At 37.4% G+C, this 16,983-nt stretch overlaps 1 protein-coding gene and 1 long non-coding RNA gene across 4 annotated transcripts; one reads left to right on the top strand and one right to left on the bottom strand.

Annotated features, from left to right (window-relative positions):
* Positions 1 to 3,804: 3,804 nt before the first annotated feature.
* On the top strand, positions 3,805 to 16,322 carry clu (clusterin). Of its 3 annotated transcripts, none has more exons than XM_081602627.1 (10): positions 3,805 to 3,956; positions 8,007 to 8,132; positions 8,924 to 9,072; positions 10,085 to 10,255; positions 10,345 to 10,515; positions 11,625 to 11,832; positions 12,785 to 12,925; positions 13,816 to 14,036; positions 15,197 to 15,387; positions 15,484 to 16,322. In XM_081602627.1, exons 2-10 carry the CDS (start codon positions 8,012 to 8,014, stop codon positions 15,494 to 15,496), a joined length of 1,386 nt encoding a protein of 461 aa, XP_081458753.1. In that variant the 5' UTR covers positions 3,805 to 3,956; positions 8,007 to 8,011; the 3' UTR covers positions 15,497 to 16,322. The 3 variants fall into 3 exon arrangements, with proteins under 3 accessions (XP_081458753.1, XP_081458752.1, XP_081458754.1); XM_081602626.1 differs by having other exon boundaries at positions 3,806 to 3,956; positions 7,958 to 8,132; XM_081602628.1 differs by having other exon boundaries at positions 3,820 to 3,956; positions 8,001 to 8,132.
* On the bottom strand, positions 11,724 to 12,839 carry LOC145549793 (uncharacterized). The gene is made up of 2 exons (XR_014085643.1): positions 12,751 to 12,839; positions 11,724 to 11,889 (listed from the first exon to the last, which is right to left on the bottom strand). It is a non-coding gene; the product is annotated as an uncharacterized LOC145549793 (long non-coding RNA).
* Positions 16,323 to 16,983: the final 661 nt, after the last annotated feature.

Here is a 16,983-nt window from a genome sequence, read left to right as displayed (position 1 = left end):
TGGGCTAACCTCTAGGATTCATAGTGAGTCCTGTTGGTCTCCGGGCTGACCTCTAGGGTTCATAGAGAGTCCTGTTGGTCTCTGGGCTAACCTCTAGGGTTCATAGAGATAGAGAGTCCTGTTGGTCTCCCAGCCTTCTTCCACAGCTTGGTAGCGAGTCCTGTTGGTCTCCGGGCTGACCTCTAGGGTTCATAGTGAGTCCTGTTGGTCTCTGGGCTAACCTCTAGGATTCATAGTGAGTCCTGTTGGTCTCTGGGCTGACCTCTAGGGTTCATAGTGAGTCCTGTTGGTCTCTGGGCTAACCTCTAGGATTCATAGTGAGTCCTGTTGGTCTTCGGGCTGATCTCTAGGGTTCATAGAGAGTCCTCTTGGTCTCCCGGCCTGCTTCCGTGGCTTGGTAGCGAGTCCTGTTGGTCTCTGGGCTAACCTCTAGGATTCATAGTGAGTCCTGTTTTTCTCCAAACTGGCCTCTAGGGTTAATAGAGAGTCCTGTTGGTCTCCCGGCCTGCTTCCATGGCTTGGTAGCGAGTCCTGTTGGTCTCCAGGCTGACGTCTAGGGTTCATAGCGAGTCCTGTTGGTCTCCGGGCTGACCTCTAGGCTCATAGCGAGTCCTGTCGGCATCCCGGCTGACCTCTAGGGTTCATAGCAAGTCCTGTTGGTCTCCCGGCCTGCTTCCGTGGCTTGGTAGCGAGTCCTGTTGGTCTCCGTGTAGCGTCCCGGTTGAAAAGATGGTCTCTTTAACTGATGGTTCACGTTTCTTTATTCAACTGCCTTTATACATGAACACACCGTAAGAGCTACAAACATACAAACAAAATACCATTAGCAACTCTTAGTGGTTCCAACCTTTCACTTCAGCCTATAAACCTCACTTTATGTAATATCATTAAATTTACAATACATGCATTTAATTAACTGCAACATTTCTGTATTACAAATGAACTAAAACATATTCTAACTGTTTGACAGTTAATCAAATATTAACATTTCATGTCGAAACATAGAAATCACGCTCAATAAATATAATTCAGTCATCAAAACACCCACCTTGTTCCCTCATCAACCAAGCGCTAGTTAATTGATTGTCTGGACCTTAATTGGACTATTCCCTAGTTATCTCCACTCAACCGTAACTCGTATGCTCGCTCACTCTTTGCACTATGTCCAAAACAGCCAACCGTCAGTTACTGTCAGAAATTTGTGTAGATCGCCTAGCAACCTTGTCTCTCCAAAAAACCCTCTTTAAATCAAAACATTGGTCAAAAGGCAACGAACAACTCCCGGCCAAATGAGGAAACAACATCATAAAAAAAAAACACAATAAAACAAAACAAAACAAAAAAAATCAAATATATCAATAAAGTCATTTACACTCCCACCAAATCATTAGAACTTAACTTAACAAGTGGAGTGATAAGGATTTCTAATAGTTAAACAGTCTCTAATAGTAGAGAATACGCATTCTTCACGCACCATCTGAGGAAATCCTCTGAGCAGCTAACCGAGAGCTTATTAGTTAACTATAATGACAACATAAAATAACACAAACCAAACAGAAATAATCAAACAGAACAATCATGTTGATCACATATCAGTTTTCAGCTTAAACCCGAACCAACCTGTTTTAACAGGACAAAAACGAGTGAGCCACAGGAGACGGTGTTTCATGATTAATTTTTTTGCCATGTTTTGTTTTCATTTTTACCTGTTGTTATTATTATTAATGTTGTGCATTTTGCAGTTACAAGTGTTAACTGCTGCTAAAGTTAACTGTGGCAAACTGCTCATTTGGAGCTATTGCTTTGTAGTTTGTTTTGGGTTATTTATTACATTTTATTTAATGTACAAGGGCAGAAACCACCAACTTGAGTTCCTCATTTGTTAGAACAAATCCACTGAACGTGAGTGTGTCTGTCAACTTACTGGATATGAGACGAACAGAGGTTACACATGTTGTGCAGAATCAGCATTAAAGGGTAAATATACAGCCATGGATCCGTGGCAATGAGCTTCTGAACCACAGATCCCAGCTGTGCAGAAACAGGACTGCAGCTGACACATTGTGAAACAATGTGTTGCTTTGTTTTCTGTGTGTGTTCACCCGGTACTGGTGTGTTATTTACAGGAAAGTCCAGCCTGTGGGATGACACAGCCTGAATGTAGTGGTTATCTGAATTAAAGGATTTTCCCCCTCCTTAAAGAGACAGCTACAACTACTAATCAGCTGGTAGAAATGTGCCTCCGTTTCGTATTTTAACACATCGTTGCTTCCATTTATTTTGTCCTAAACCTTTTCACTTAAGTGTTTAAGTGTTCCCTTTATTTTTTTTGAGCAGTGTATATTAGTATTATAAATAATCCCTATATTTGTTTACCAGTCCCTCCTGTATTCAATAAGTTAGAAAAATATTGAAAGGTTAATTTATTTTAGTAATTCAGCATATGGATAAATTAAACAGGATGATGTTTTAAAAACTTTATTTCTGTTATTTATGATGATTTTCTGTTTATCGCCAACAAAAACATGACATTTAGGATTTTAATATTATATTAAACTAATAATAAAAAATATATTTTAATACAAAATGTGTTTTTACTAAATTTAATTTTCAAGTTATAATTGATCTGTATCCATTTTTAACAGAGATTTCTTCTTTCTCTGATGCATTCTCTTTATTATACATTTTTTTCTAATATATATTGAGTAGAAAAACATTCCTGTTACATTAAATTCTGACATTATAAAACCGTATTCTATTTGTGAATTACCAGCAAAGCTCTTTTTATTTGTGTTACATGCCAAATATATGAATAAATATTGCATATTTTCACTGTGTAAAACACTACTAATGTGAAACAGCCTGTTTAAAGTGGAGTGAGAAGAAAACAGAAAGCGTTTTTTACATGATGAGTCAGAGTGAATCAGATGTTTTGTCTTGCTGCTCAGCAGCATCAGCTCCTGCCAATAAATCTAAAAAAACTTCTGGAAACGTCCTCAAGCTTCATGTCTGTCAAATCGCTGGAGAGAGATGCCGCAGGTACAGGAAAAGGAACTTACATTTCAAAATAAAAGAATGGTTTTATCTGAACGGGGCGTTTTATCCAAGAGGAATTCAAACATATTGGCAGAAAATACCTGATTTTGAAAAATAGCTCATACTAATCAGTAGGATGAACTTTATTATTATTACAGGCAAATATTATTCCTTCAAAGTTACTTTATTAAAATTATCATTTGTGTTTTATTTCATTTATGTGAAGAAATCACCTTGTATTGGTTTGTAATATGAAAACAGCTAATTAAATATTAATTTTGGTGGAAATTATATACTGAAACAACTTAAGTTAGACGTTTGCTGCTTTGCCTAAATTTTTCTGGGCTCATATTTATCATGTATTAAAATGACAATATGGTTAAAACTTTGATTTTCAATAAAAATTTAGTAAATATTATTTGTGCATCAGAGTTTAGAAGGTATATTCACAGTGATAAGAAAGAAAACAGAGTTAACTTTAGGCTGTTTCCACCAACAACTGTTACATTATAATTTCAGTTTGTTACAAAATTATCTTAGGGCCAATGTAGATAAAAAACCAACTGAGATTAATTTTATTTTTTTAAATTCTAGTTTAAACATGGCAACAATCCTACATACTTTCGATATATATATATATATATATTAATTATAAGTTGAACATTTTACAAAGAAATGTACTAAATTTCCCTTCGGTTGACCCAAATTATAAAACACTTGAGTTGTATTTTGAAGGGTTCTGCAGGAAGCGTGCTCTCTCGTGGGGTTTTTGAGGCAGAGGATGCTGCAGCAGCCTGCTTTCTCTCTGAATCACATGTCTGCACCGTCCTGTTATCCTGGTTGGATATAAATACGGGCTGCATCGCTGCTGCTGCTGCAGCTTCAGAGGCGCCACAGTCCCAGCAAAACTACCAACACAGGTGAGTCCGAGAGGCTTTCAGCCGTTTCCATGTGTCTGCAGCAAACTACTGCACTGCAGGACGTCTGTTGTTCTTAAACATTAGATCCTAATTGGTGCCGTTTGTTTTGTTGCATTCAGTTAGAAAAGAATTGTGCAACAGTTTTCCTAAGGCTTAATCTGTAGTTTGGTGTGAAAATGCTGACTTTATGTCTGAAGTCTGCACATGTAATCGTGGGTGTGACCTCCATCTCTGGATAAAAACAAGAGCAGATGACGTCACCCTGTTGTTGATTTACCTGTAATGTAGCCTTTAGAAGGTCATTTAGAGTATAAACATCAAACATAAGAACATTTTAGATATTTTTCTTTTCAAAGTTGCATTTGGTGAGATAACAAAGGATGGTATCGGTTTTCTTTTGCTACAACGTATCCCAGCCTCTTGTGCAAACAGTCGTCATATTTTCTTGATAAGATGTGACCCTGTTCTCGGTTACTCTATAAGAAGTACATCCTCAGGGTGCACAAATCCCAAAGCATTAAAATAAGGTGGAAATGAGGGCACATCTGCTGCTGTCCCTTTTTTTTTTTTTTTTTTTTATAAAATGGAGCTCAGATCTTACAGGATTACTAGATTCTTATTTCTTAAACAAGCGTCACCAGGATGAGAACGTGAACCCATATGTAATAAATTAAAAGCATAAAACCAAAACAAACTCTTGGCTTTTTTATTTTATCATGCAACTATATTTTAACAGTGAATTATGACATAAAAATTTAATAATAGCAAAACTAATCCTTCAATTTAAGTAGCATTGCATGGAAAGTATGTATTAAAACATGAAATCAGGTTTACTAGTGCAACTTTAAGTTTAAAATTTAAGTAAGTCACATTTTACGTTTGATAGCAGTATACAGTATTAAAGTAATTTTTTCCCTAAGACATCTTATTTTATCATCCTTTTTTTAACACTTGTGAGAGAAATGGTTCGACTACACTAAGTTTCCTCTAAAACTAACAAACTATTTTATCAGGATAAACAAAGGTATTTCTTGTTTCTTGAGGAAACTTGTGAATTTAAAGTTCATAGTCAGTGCAGTGGTGGTGTTTTAAAAGGTAAGATGAACTTTCTAGAAGACCTTGGAGGCAACATCTGGAGCGGAAGAGTGTCGGTATTTTGATTGTGCAACCAGAACGGCTGCAGCTGCAAGTCGGGGAAAAAATTAGTGATTATTATGGTGCTTAAGCTTTAACCTTTTATTTCAGCATTTTGACATTTTTCACCTTGATATATAATTTTGTTGCTTCTGTCCCATAAACATTTACTGGGTTTCAGCGGCGGTTTCTTTGATTAGACTTCTTCTTTCTTGCAAGAGGTTTATGATTGTGTGAATAATGAACTGGTTTGAAGTCCTGACAAACGGGGTAAAGAAACTGGGAGATTTGAGCGTTCCCAGAGCCTTTCCAACTGCAGATTAAACAAATCACATAAACAGATGTTTAGTACAGATGTTCTCTCATCTGTACAAATATATCACAATTCAAAGATATCAATAAGAAAGCAACTGAAATATGTAGTTATGCCTAAAAGTCTCTGAAAATATCTCTTTTTTTGTATATTTTGTATCAAATGAAGAGATTTAAATGTCACCCTGTGCAACAATATGCTGCACATTTTGTACTTTTCTCATTACCATAGAAACCTGAGACCGTCGTGGGCGAGAAAACGACTGTGGAAAAAAATAGTAACACAGCACTTGGTTACATAAATTGAGCAAAAACAATGTTACTGAAAAGCTTTGAACTATTCTTTTAATAGATTTTTAAAACAACAATTAAGAGGGCTAATTTAAATGTATTGACCCTTTGCAACAATTTATCATTCGAGGCGCCATGATGGACGTCGGAAGTGAGGGACGGGAGTATTAAACAGAGCGACTTAAGGTGTTTTACAAAAGCTGTTGTTGCCAGTTTATTCATGGCTTCTACTTGTTCAAGTCAGGCTAATTTGTCTGTGAACGTAATACACTTAGATGAGACTCACAGACGGAGGTATTTACAAAAGTTGGAAACGGCTAGCTTAGAAACCGACCCATACCTCCTCCCTCCTGACGTGTTGATCAAATTACCGACTCTGCCTGAATTCACACCACATGATTTATGTCACTACGTCATAAACATCGCTTCCGCTTAAACCGGAGCAGCACTAAAAACGTACAGAAGGCGAGATGCTAACCAGCTTTTTCCATACATGCTAGGCTATATGACGGTGCGACATTATCTCCATGGTTACCAACGGTTAGACGGGTACCTTCGCCATAATGCAATATTTAATATATTTCTAATCATACTTGCTTATAAAGTATATCAACGTTAATTTTCTTACCTTGTAAAAAGTGTTCGCTGCAAATCCGCGGTTACACCGAGGGCTGACAGTCATTATGATTAACGGCTGCTGTCCATCGCCGCCTCTTTCCTCGTTAGAAGTTACGCAGCACCCTATGACCATTTTTACTGTGAAATCAACTAAATAAAAGTGATTAGGTTACAGATGTGTTTTTTTTTACAGGTTGTAAAGCTCGTCAAAAAATCTTTGGGCCAATGTAGATAAAAAAAAAACCCCAGATTCATTTTGTTTTTTAAAATTCATTGGTTGTTTTGAAATCCATCATGGCGGAGCGGGCTTCGAAGAGAGTGACGTCACCAGTAAAGGGTCAATATCTAGAAGCTTCCTGGAAAATTCTGGCTGGATATTTGACCACTCTTCGCAAAATTGGTGTTGCTCATTGCCTGTTCTTAAATTTTCTCCCAACTCTGTCCAAGTTTCAACCGTCTAACTTTTTAATAGGAGAGAAGATGGGAACTTTCAATATTCCCTCACAGATTTGAGTATTTCGTCCAGTTTTATGAATAGCTGTGTGTCTAGCATTGACCATAAGATCAAATTGGAATTGCAAAAATAAATTTGCTTAATCGAAAAACTCCAATTTTGAAAAGCTCATATTTTTCGACAAAGCCAAAATTTAAGAAAGAGAATTTTAAGAAAGAGAAATAGTAAGCGCATTTTTGTGTAAACTTTTAGCCTCTCAAGTTCTGCCTCCTGTGCCTGAAAGATTTTTTTTTTTTTCCTCTCTGGTTCCTGTGTGTGTAAATTTGACAGCGGCATGGCAGAATGTCCTGGAACAACACTCCATCCAAGCAATGGAAACTAATCCCTGTGCCCACAAAACCTAATGTTTCCTCTCTTTCAAATCCATATTTTAATTCTAGCCTGTAAATGCAGTAAGACAAATAGTCGTATTGCATTTTTACAACACAATAAGACTATTTGTAGGTAATATTCTTGAACAGGTTCTGCACAAGTGGGAGTAGAGAAATAACAACCTTTAGACAGGATAATGAAGTGCAAGTGTTGAATTTTGTTTTGCAAAACAACCAGTCCTGCTTTTAAGCTAATTATAATCATAAAACTATTTATTTTCCTTGTTAATACCGTGTGCCAGGCTGGAAAAAGTAACCGTGGGTTTCTAAAAATGTGCAGTTGTCTTAAAAATGAGCATTTCTCCTGTGCGTCTTTCGTTCTGATGGAGGCAATAAACAAAGTCATGCATGCAAAAAGAAGCTGCACTGAAAAAGCTGCAGGAATATGAGAGAAAAAGCAAAGACACACAGCCTCTGTCTGCTGAATCTGTCATTGTTAATAAATGGGCAGCTGACCAAGCACACATCAGAAGGAGAAGAAGATGGTAAACAGAGAAAGGCCCTGCTGTTCTTCTTATATAATGCTTTTCCAAGCCTGATCGGAGTCACAGGAAGGACTGATTAGAGGTCAGTTTGGTCACAACATCTCAGAAACTCGAGATAAAATCAAGCATGAGTTATTTTTATACTTCGCTGACTTAGAAAGCTCGTTTTTCTGCTGCGTAGGTCGCTGTCAGGTCGCCCTCTGCTGGATACTTACAGTAACTACACATGTTTTAAATAGTAAGGGACTCTGCATTAAAAATAACATTTGTTTCCAGCTCTCTCTCTCTTTCTCTCTCATTATATCCTGCTCCCTCTGAGGGTCAGAGAGGATGTTAATGATGATGTTGATGATGAAGAAGAAGAAGGGGTCCAAAGAGACGCTGGCTTTGTTGGCCCTTTTTCTGGCCTCCGCCAACTGCATCCTGCCTCCGTCCACCGAGGAACTGAACAGTACGTTTACAGATTTCACTTTAATGTTAATTTACTAATTTATAAAAAAAAAAAACGGACTAATTTTACTTTTAAATACTTTAATTTAAAAGTTATATTTATACTATATATTTATTGGATTAGTGAAATGAATGTTGAATACCTGCGTAAAAGTTGATTTCCTTGGCATCAATGATTGGTCCTAATAAATAGCTGTAAATTATTACTTTTATATTATATCAAACAAGGATGAGGGTGTCCAAAGTGTGGCCCGGGGGCCAATTGTGGCCCTCAGAGTGATTTTGTGCGGCCCTTGACCACAATGCAAAAATGGCACAAACTTGTTTTTCTAACTCAAGTTTGGAAATTGATGCAGTTTTTTTTTTTTAAACTTAGCTAAATTTTCAGTGCCTTTGAAAGTCTTAAACATTTAATAATTCCTTAATAATAATTTTAAAAAGTTCTAGTTCCATTGGCATTTTTCCCATGTTATATAAAACAATCTGCTGGTGAAACAAGTACTTTTTAAATTAACATTAAGGAATTATTGACTTAAACAAGCTAATATATCTTACTGAAAAGTTACTTTTAAGTTCATTTTTCTTATTTCAACTCAACCAACATATTTGCACTAGAAACCAGACAAAACATAATTAGTAAAGACTGTTTTAGCAGTCTGTATTAGACATTTCTGCCCACTAGACGGCATCCTAGCCAAATCAAAGAAGGTGCCCAGAGCAGGACTCGGTTAAAATAAAATCCACAAGAGGTCAGAGGTTGAACACCTTTCGCATGTTGGTTATTGTTCACAGATATTTCCCTCCAGGGTGAGAAGTATCTGGATAAACAGATTGAAAACGCCATCGATGGCGTGAAGGAGATGAAGACCGTGATGCAGAAATCCTCCGAGGACCACAAGAAGTTTTTGGATGATCTGGAGAAAACGAAGCTGCAGAAAGAGGTAAAGAGACAGATTTATGAGGAGTTTCTTTTCTATCAAGCAGACTTTTTGACTTAATTTTTAAAAATAACAAAAACACCTCCTTCAAATATCTTTCCAGTGAGGAGCATTATGCCTACTACATCTTAGCCATTCGTATTTATTGATTTTATTTTTTACTTCCATTTGGGTTTCTGCTGCTTCTGAAAATAGTTTAAGCGCTTAAAAAAAAATCCACCCACCCATTTTTTGGTCATAAATTAATATTTTTGTTTAGAAAATGAGCCGTTTCAAAAACCCCACAAGTGTTTAGTCACATTCCACGGGCCCTGCGCCGTTACCTAGCAAACCCAGTGGAACCCAGCTATGTTACCTAGCAACCCCAGTGGAACCCAGCCACGTTACCTAGCAACCCCAGTGGAACCCAGCCACGTTACCTAGCAACCCCAGTGGAACCCAGCCACGTTACCTAGCAACCCCAGTGGAACCCAGTCATGTTACCTAGCAACCCCAGTGGAACCCAGCCTCATTACCTAGTAACCCCAGTGGAACCCAGCCTCATTACCTAGCAACCCCAGTGGAACCCAGCCACGTTACCTAGCAACCCCAGTGGAACCCAGCCACGTTACCTAGCAACCCCAGTGGAACCCAGCCTCATTACCTAGCAACCCCAGTGGAACCCAGCCATGTTACCTAGCAACCCCAGTGGAACCCAGCCACGTTACCTAGCAACCCCAGTGGAACCCAGCCTCATTACCTAGCAACCCCAGTGGAACCCAGCCTCGTTACCTAGTAACCCAAGCAGAGCTCCAGCTACTTTTGTGTGATACTGCATATTTTAGTATTGATCCAATACTAGGTAAACATAAGACTGGTTCTACCAATACCAATCATCAGGCCTCTGGTCTTTAGGCGTTTTTGTGATTTTCCTTTCAATTATTTTGTTAATTGAAAGGAAACAATCACGTTTAGTTTGGGCTGTAGATCTACCCTAACCTGTTCTAGGAAGCATAACAAGTCGCCTTCACTGCAGGAGGCGATTCGTGCAGCTGAGGAGATGGAGGTCAAGCTGGCGAAGGAGGAGGAGGTTTGCAACGACACCATGAAGACTCTGTGGGAAGAGTGCAAGCCCTGCCTGAAGAAGACCTGCGTTAAATATTACTCCAGAACCTGCAGCAGCGGATCCGGACTGGTTGGACGTCAGGTTGGACATTTAACAGATAAACACTGTGAGACTGAAACTAGTTGGGTTGGTAGGTTAAAATGTCTGACCCGCTCCTCTGGGCTGTTCAGCTGGAGGATGTGCTGAACAGAACGTCTCCGTTCTCCATCTGGATCAACGGGGAGAGGATCGACTCTCTGGAGCAGGAGGGCCAGCGGCAGAACAAGGAGTTCAGGAACCTGGAAGAAAGATACTCAGAGATGGCAGACGGAGTGGATAACATCTTCTCAGACAGCATGAAGGTGCTTGTTTATGTCACAGAATCACAGACAGGAATATGGATCTCCAATGGCAACATATAATTTATCAATATTTATCAATGTAACGCATCGCCTGATAGAAACTGTCTTACTAGTTTATGGCTTTCTGGAACATGATTCGAGGTCATGTCTGTGCCACATTAAAAAGAAACTAGTTGAACAAAATGTTTTACAGTGTAGTACAACGGGGACATTAGAAAAATAAGTGGAGTAAATTTCCACCTTCTCCATTTGTGAATAAGTTGAAATCTTGCATATTTGGGAAGAAAAATTGTTAAACATAGAGGAGAAAAATTCCTGCCAGGAACATTTTGCTAAAATTAAAATGATACAACTGAATTTTTTCCACCGAGGCACCTTTTGGAAAAACTTAAAACGTAACTTTTCCCACAAAAACTCGAGAAAATTATGCTGAGTGAAGATTTGATCTTAGCAAGTAATTTTGTTTCTTGTGCAAATATCTTAGCACTTTTGAAATAAGATAAAACTAACTTAAAAGTAACTTTTCAGCAAGATTCAGAAGCTTGTTTTAAGTAAATAATATGTCCTGCTGTAAGTAAAATAATCTGTCGATGGGACAAGTAATTTTTCATCAATATTAAAACAATTTTACTTAAACAAGCTTTTACATTTTTCAGAACGTTACTTGTGTGTTAGGTTTTTCTTATTTCAAGTGTACTAAGATATTTGCACCAGAAACTAGACAAAAATACCTGGTATTTTTGTCTAGTTTGTGTTTTTGCAGTGCAGGAGAGCTTTGTAAACATGTTAGATGACATGCATTGAAGCCTTGTGTTTCAGTTCACCTGTAACTTTACCTGAAGTTTATCCAAGTACTGCATTTGTTAAATTCCCAAAAACTTAGCAAGATGTTTATATTACTGGAAAATAATTAAAAATGCAACTGATGATATAAAATAATATAAAATTTAGCTTTCATGCTCAAACATAAAAGTCATTCCTTAAGGAGGAACAGCACTGGGAGGTTTAAAAGAAGAAGAATTTAAGTTTCTGCAGGGTTGCCACATTAGAAACATTATTTCTTTAAAGTTTACATTTGAAATGAAGGAGCTCACCTGTGTTCGTTCCAGGTTGCCGATCACATCAACCCTCCCGTTTTCTTCTTTCCCAATTTCCTGGCTCCGGCCATTCGCCGCGCCAGAAGCATCCACCTGCTTTTCCACGATCCGTTCCACAACTTCCGGAGCTTGTTCTCCCCCATGACGGGAATGGGCAGGAACCTGTTCGGCCCGGTGGACTCCATGATGGACCTGGACTCCGACGCCGCCCCAAACGAAGGTACGTTTTCACACGTTGGTTCTCAGAGGGTCTAGAGATTGTTTTCGATGTGCTTTCCTGTAGGAGGGACTCAAATAAAAAAAGGATGCAGACACTGGTATTATAAACTGAAACAAAATTGTTTTGTTAATGTAGTTTTATTCTATTTCTACAGTTTTCATGAATTATTACAAAGATATTTAACTAAACCCTTCATTATTTCTTATCTAGCTATTTAGCTGTATTTAAATAGATGATAGCTAAAAAGCTAATAGGTATTAGCTATCAGCTAAATAGTCATTTAGCTATATCTAAATCTAATAGCTATTAGTTAAAAATTAGTTTTAGTTAAACAGATAACAGATATATATTTAGCTAGTGGCCAAATAGCTAAATAGCTATATTATAAATATTAACTGCTTATCTGTACTATGAACATTTTGGTGTTAATATAATATAAAATAAATACAGGAACAATATTGCCGTTACTGATACTGATATTGATACTTTTTATTATTTAAGTTTCATAAATCAACCTTCTAACATTTAGCTGTTTTTGTGGTTCTTCCTTTTAAAATGTTTGAAAGAATTTCAACAAAGTTTATGGGTGTCTGTTAATGTTTTAGTTATTGATATTTCAAATGTTTATAAATGGGTTTTATTGATGCATTCTTGCACAACCGGCCCTTTAAGAACATTCAGGATCTTAATATGGTCCAGAATGAAAATGAGTTTGACAAAGAAGTTTCAAGTTAGAGGTCAGATACATTTTATGGTTTCTTGTCCAAATTTAGTGGAATATTTTACTAATAGTTAATGCAGCGTCCAGTTTTTGAAAATTATTTATATTTGTTTTGATTTACTCCACTGTCAGCTTCAGAAGTTTATCTAATATGAAAGAAAAGCCAGTTTGCTGTGTTGCTGAGCTTTACTGCTGACATTTTAAAATCTGCCCTGTGTTTGTCGGCTGCAGACGGCAACGTAAACGAGGACGTGATCATCACGAGGCCCTTCGGCAACGGCAAGATGACCTGCAGGGAGATCCGTCGCAACTCGGCCGGCTGCATCAAGTTCCGCAACGAATGCGAGAAATGCAAAGAGATCCAGCATCTGGGTGAGAAAGCGACAAAACTTTTAATACACATGGAAATAGATCGGAATATCTGCAATAAATAATCAGAACTTAGAGCTGAATATGACTTGTGTTTAAGTTAAAACACAAAAATTAGGATTTGCGGTCCTGAGCAGGGCCGGATTTACAAGGAAGTGGGCCCTGGGCTGGAAACCGTTTTGGTGCCCTACCCACTAAAGAAAAAAAATATTACAAATGCAAATTACAATACATTAAAAGGTGGTTATATACATATAAACTGATGAAACTAACTAATAATGGTACACTTAAATTATGTCCTGGGGAGGAATCAAAAAATTTGTGCAAATTCATAATTTTCAAATATTTCAATGTTGTTTATATTCACAAAAATCCCAAAATGCTTTTACAACTCACCTGATATGGGTCTATGACTCCTTTTAATAATTTATTTAACTAGGAGAGTTAGTTTTAACAAACTCTTATTTACAATAATGGCTTGGTGGGGAAGAAAATGTTCATAGGAAGATCAAGGTGCACATTAGCAACACTATAGAAATTATAAAACAGTACAAAAGCATAGGATAAAATTCACATTAAAATACCTTTAAAAGTTCCTATGCAGTTTTGTAAAAGAGGAATTCAGTAAAATAAAAAATTCTGTGGGGTCCGCCCCCAAAAATTGTCGCCCTGGGCCACAGCCCATGTAAGCCTTTCCTTTTCTAAAATTAATACAAATAGAAATCTGTTCTCAAAATCAGTACTCCTACAAATTTACAATAATAAACAGCAGCTAAAACAGATTTCTCATCTGGTTCTCGTTTTAAATCAGTAAAATTCACAAAGGGTTTAATAAAACTCCAATAATTTCCATGGTTTTTGGCTGATTTTTTTTCCCGTTTATCCTCTCACAGACTGCTCTGGGAATAGACCCCTGGAGGGCCCGCTGAAGGAGGAGCTGGAGGAGGCGCTGGCCATGGCCGAGCGCTTCACGCAGCAGTACAACTCCCTCCTGAAGAGGTTCGAGGAGCGCGTGTTCAACACCTCCTCCCTCCTCGACATGCTCAACAGGCAGTTCGGCTGGGTGTCCTCCCTGGCAAACAACACCAAGGACGGCATCTTCAGCGTGAAGGGGGTATGGAGCTTTCTGATGCTTCATCAAGCAGGACAATATGGCTGAAACATGCATCACCATATAAGACTTTCATGTCAGCCGACGTTGATAATACTTTGTTAATTTTTGTTTTAAATATCTAAAATACTCCCAAGCTAGTGGCGTAATATTTCCGGTTTTTTCCAGTTTTCATTCCATGTTTATTTTAAAGCAGTTATGAGCCACAGTGGCGGAATCTTAAACTGCTGCTCTGCATGTTACTCAACAAGTTGTTGCTAGGTAACCACAAGTTGTAGCTAGGTAACCAAAGTTAATTCCACTAACTTTGCTTAGCTAAGCTATGCTGAGAATGCTGCACAAATTCTGGATCAGAGTTCAGTGAAATTATTGAAAATACTATCAGACGTATTACCTACTGAAATTGGTCACATGCCAATAGCCATATATATTGTTATTGATTGATTTGTTCAGCCCCATCATTAAAGAAGCATTCACACCAGCCTGTTTAGCCCACTTAAGTCAAATTCTAGTTTGTTTGGGACCAGAGAACACTCCAAAAGCAGGCAGCGGACTACAGCGCAAGGCATTCTGGGTAAATTCAAACAAAACAAATGCATTAGCCTAATGCTAGTGGGAGAAATGGCTCGTGGTCTTTTGCCAAAGATGTACAACCGCTAAAATCCTTTTTTTTTTTTTGCTTTCTGCAAAGAGAAATGTTGTGTGGATGTTTTCTTCTGAGATTTTTGTGTCACTTCCTTGAATAGTTCTTGGTGCAGCGCCTCCTACAGGTGAGGAGGGCAACAGAATTTTCTGAGTTTGGATGGTTTGACACAGTGCAGCTGAAAATTTAACAAAGGTTGCAATTTTGCTCACCAATTGAACCCAACCTGCTGCTGCAGCCTCTGTTAAAAAGAGCCACTACTTCATACGGTCCAACGATGTTATTTAATTCACTGAAAACACCAATGTTAAAACATTGGGTGATTTTAATGATGGAGGAACTAGAAAAAATATAAAAACATTTTTTTTTTAAATCACACCAGGCAAAATGAAATGCATCACGAATCCGTCTTTTTCTGCCTGAGTCACTATTTCATTATATTCCCAGTTGATTGGTTTCATCTGCAGTAAAGATAAAAACAAGAAAAGCCAGATATCACCCTTTTCTGTTGGTGCTTCAGGTGATCTCTAAAGGCGACACCGAGGAGAGGCAAGGCGGAAAGACGAAGGATGCCGACACCAAGGTGACCGTGCAACTGTTCGACTCTCCGCCCATGAACGTCACCGTGCGCGGCGACATTCCCTGGACCGACCCGAAGTTCTCCGAGGAGCTGGCTCAGAAAGCGCTGGACCGCTACAAAGCAACCAGCATGTGAGTGGCGTGTCTTTACCAACACGTTGTTTTTTAGAAAGTAAATTAAAATCCCCACCTGTGAAATTGTAATTTATCTTCATTTCGTTTTTTCAGTCTCGCTAAATAAGTTTCAGCTGCATTCCTGCCTGGATCTTCGACGAGAAAAACGCTCTGAATCCATGGAAACACACCTGGAAGCTAACGCTCCCAAAGCTAACGCTCCCAAAGCTAACGCTCCGATCCCAAGCTTCCTCTTCCAGTCCTGCTTTTGCAAAAATGTAAAAAAAAAAAAACAACGTAAAACCTGTAAGGTTTAAACGGTATCATTAGTCCTGCTGTAAGAGAAGATGTTCAGTAGAAAACAGTCCTACGTTTATCCGTAGTCCCTCCTACATCCAGGAAGGCCTTGCATTTTATGCTAGCTAGCAAGGCCCATGCTACAGTAAGTGTTTCGTGCCAATACTTTGTGTTAGTAGGACATAAATGTCCATATTTACTTCTGCTGTTCATGTGTTTTAGAGACTTTGTATAAATCTGGGGGTCTGTTTCACAAAAAGCAAAATACAAAAATGCAGGATAAGAGGAGAAAGCTGGGTCTGATTTCTTAATTGCCATTTTACTGCATTTTAATGCTAAATAATAAATGAAAAGCATTACACAGCACTGGATGGAATGATAGATTAAATATGTTAAATTACCTTATCTGGTGAGTGGTTTAGAGATGCTGAGTGTGTCACTGCTTTTATGAATGAATGAAAAATCTCATCTTAAGGTTTTGTGAAAAAGCTCCAAATCTTTATTGCTACTGTGCTCAGATAGGTTTCTAAACAAGGACAAAGTGGTTATTTTTGTGAGTTAACTCAGTAAATTTCAGATTAAAATTTTAAAGTGATTTCTTTTCAGCTGCTCTTAAGATAGCAATAAGGACACTTAATAAAACGTGGTAAAACATATTTGGTTTTTGACTCTTACAGTTTCTGCTTCTCTGAACAGATTCTTAGCAAAAGCATTTAAATATTTAAGAGGAATGACAAATTTTCAACCACTGGATTAAAGCAAAAGAAAAAAAAAGTTAGATTTGTCACTGGATATTAGGCCAATTGTAGATAGAAAAAAACAAAACAAATTTTCTCCAAAAATTCAAAAAATTTCAGAATTAAGCACAGAAATTTTCTAAAGGAAAAAAAAAAAAGTAAATTTGAGTTTGAAATGTTGGAAATTTGCTAGAAAAACTCAAAATTTGAGATCTTAAATTTCAAGAAAATTTGAGTCTGAATATTTGTAGAAAAAATAGAGATTCATCTCAAACTTTCTAGAAAAAAGGGAAATTTCTGAGTTTAACAAACAAATTTGCTAGAAAAGCTCAAATTGAGCCTCATTTCAGAAATTTTCTAGAATTTTTTTTAATTCAAGTTGAAAATTTGGTAGATTTCAATGAAATCTAGAAAAAATAAAATTTGAGCTTGAAATGTAAAAATTACTAGAAAAGCACAAATTGAGTTTTTTTAAAACATTTTCTAGAAAAAAAACCCTAAAAAAATTGGCAGATAAACTTAAAATAGAGATTCCAGAAATTTTCTATAACATATAAAGTTTGAATTTTACAAGTAAAAA

The sequence above is a fragment of the Poecilia reticulata genome, chromosome 21 (assembly GCF_904066995.2).
Source record: "Poecilia reticulata chromosome 21, P_reticulata-male-v2, whole genome shotgun sequence".
Taxonomy (NCBI): Eukaryota; Metazoa; Chordata; class Actinopteri; order Cyprinodontiformes; family Poeciliidae; genus Poecilia; species Poecilia reticulata.
The sequence above is the reverse complement of the archived record's forward strand: the minus strand, read 5'-3'. Positions and strand labels throughout refer to the sequence as shown.

What these genes read in the sequence shown, in the direction of transcription:
- clu (XM_081602627.1), top strand. Translation starts at nt 8,012, where the DNA reads ATGTTAATGATGATGTTGATGATGAAGAAGAAGAAGGGGTCCAAAGAG. An exon ending in AAACGAAGCTGCAGAAAGAG is followed by an intron (nt 9,073 to 10,084) that starts GTAAAGAGACAG and finishes CCTTCACTGCAG; the next exon opens with GAGGCGATTCGTGCAGCTGA. An exon ending in GCATCTTCAGCGTGAAGGGG is followed by an intron (nt 14,037 to 15,196) that starts GTATGGAGCTTT and finishes TTGGTGCTTCAG; the next exon opens with GTGATCTCTAAAGGCGACAC.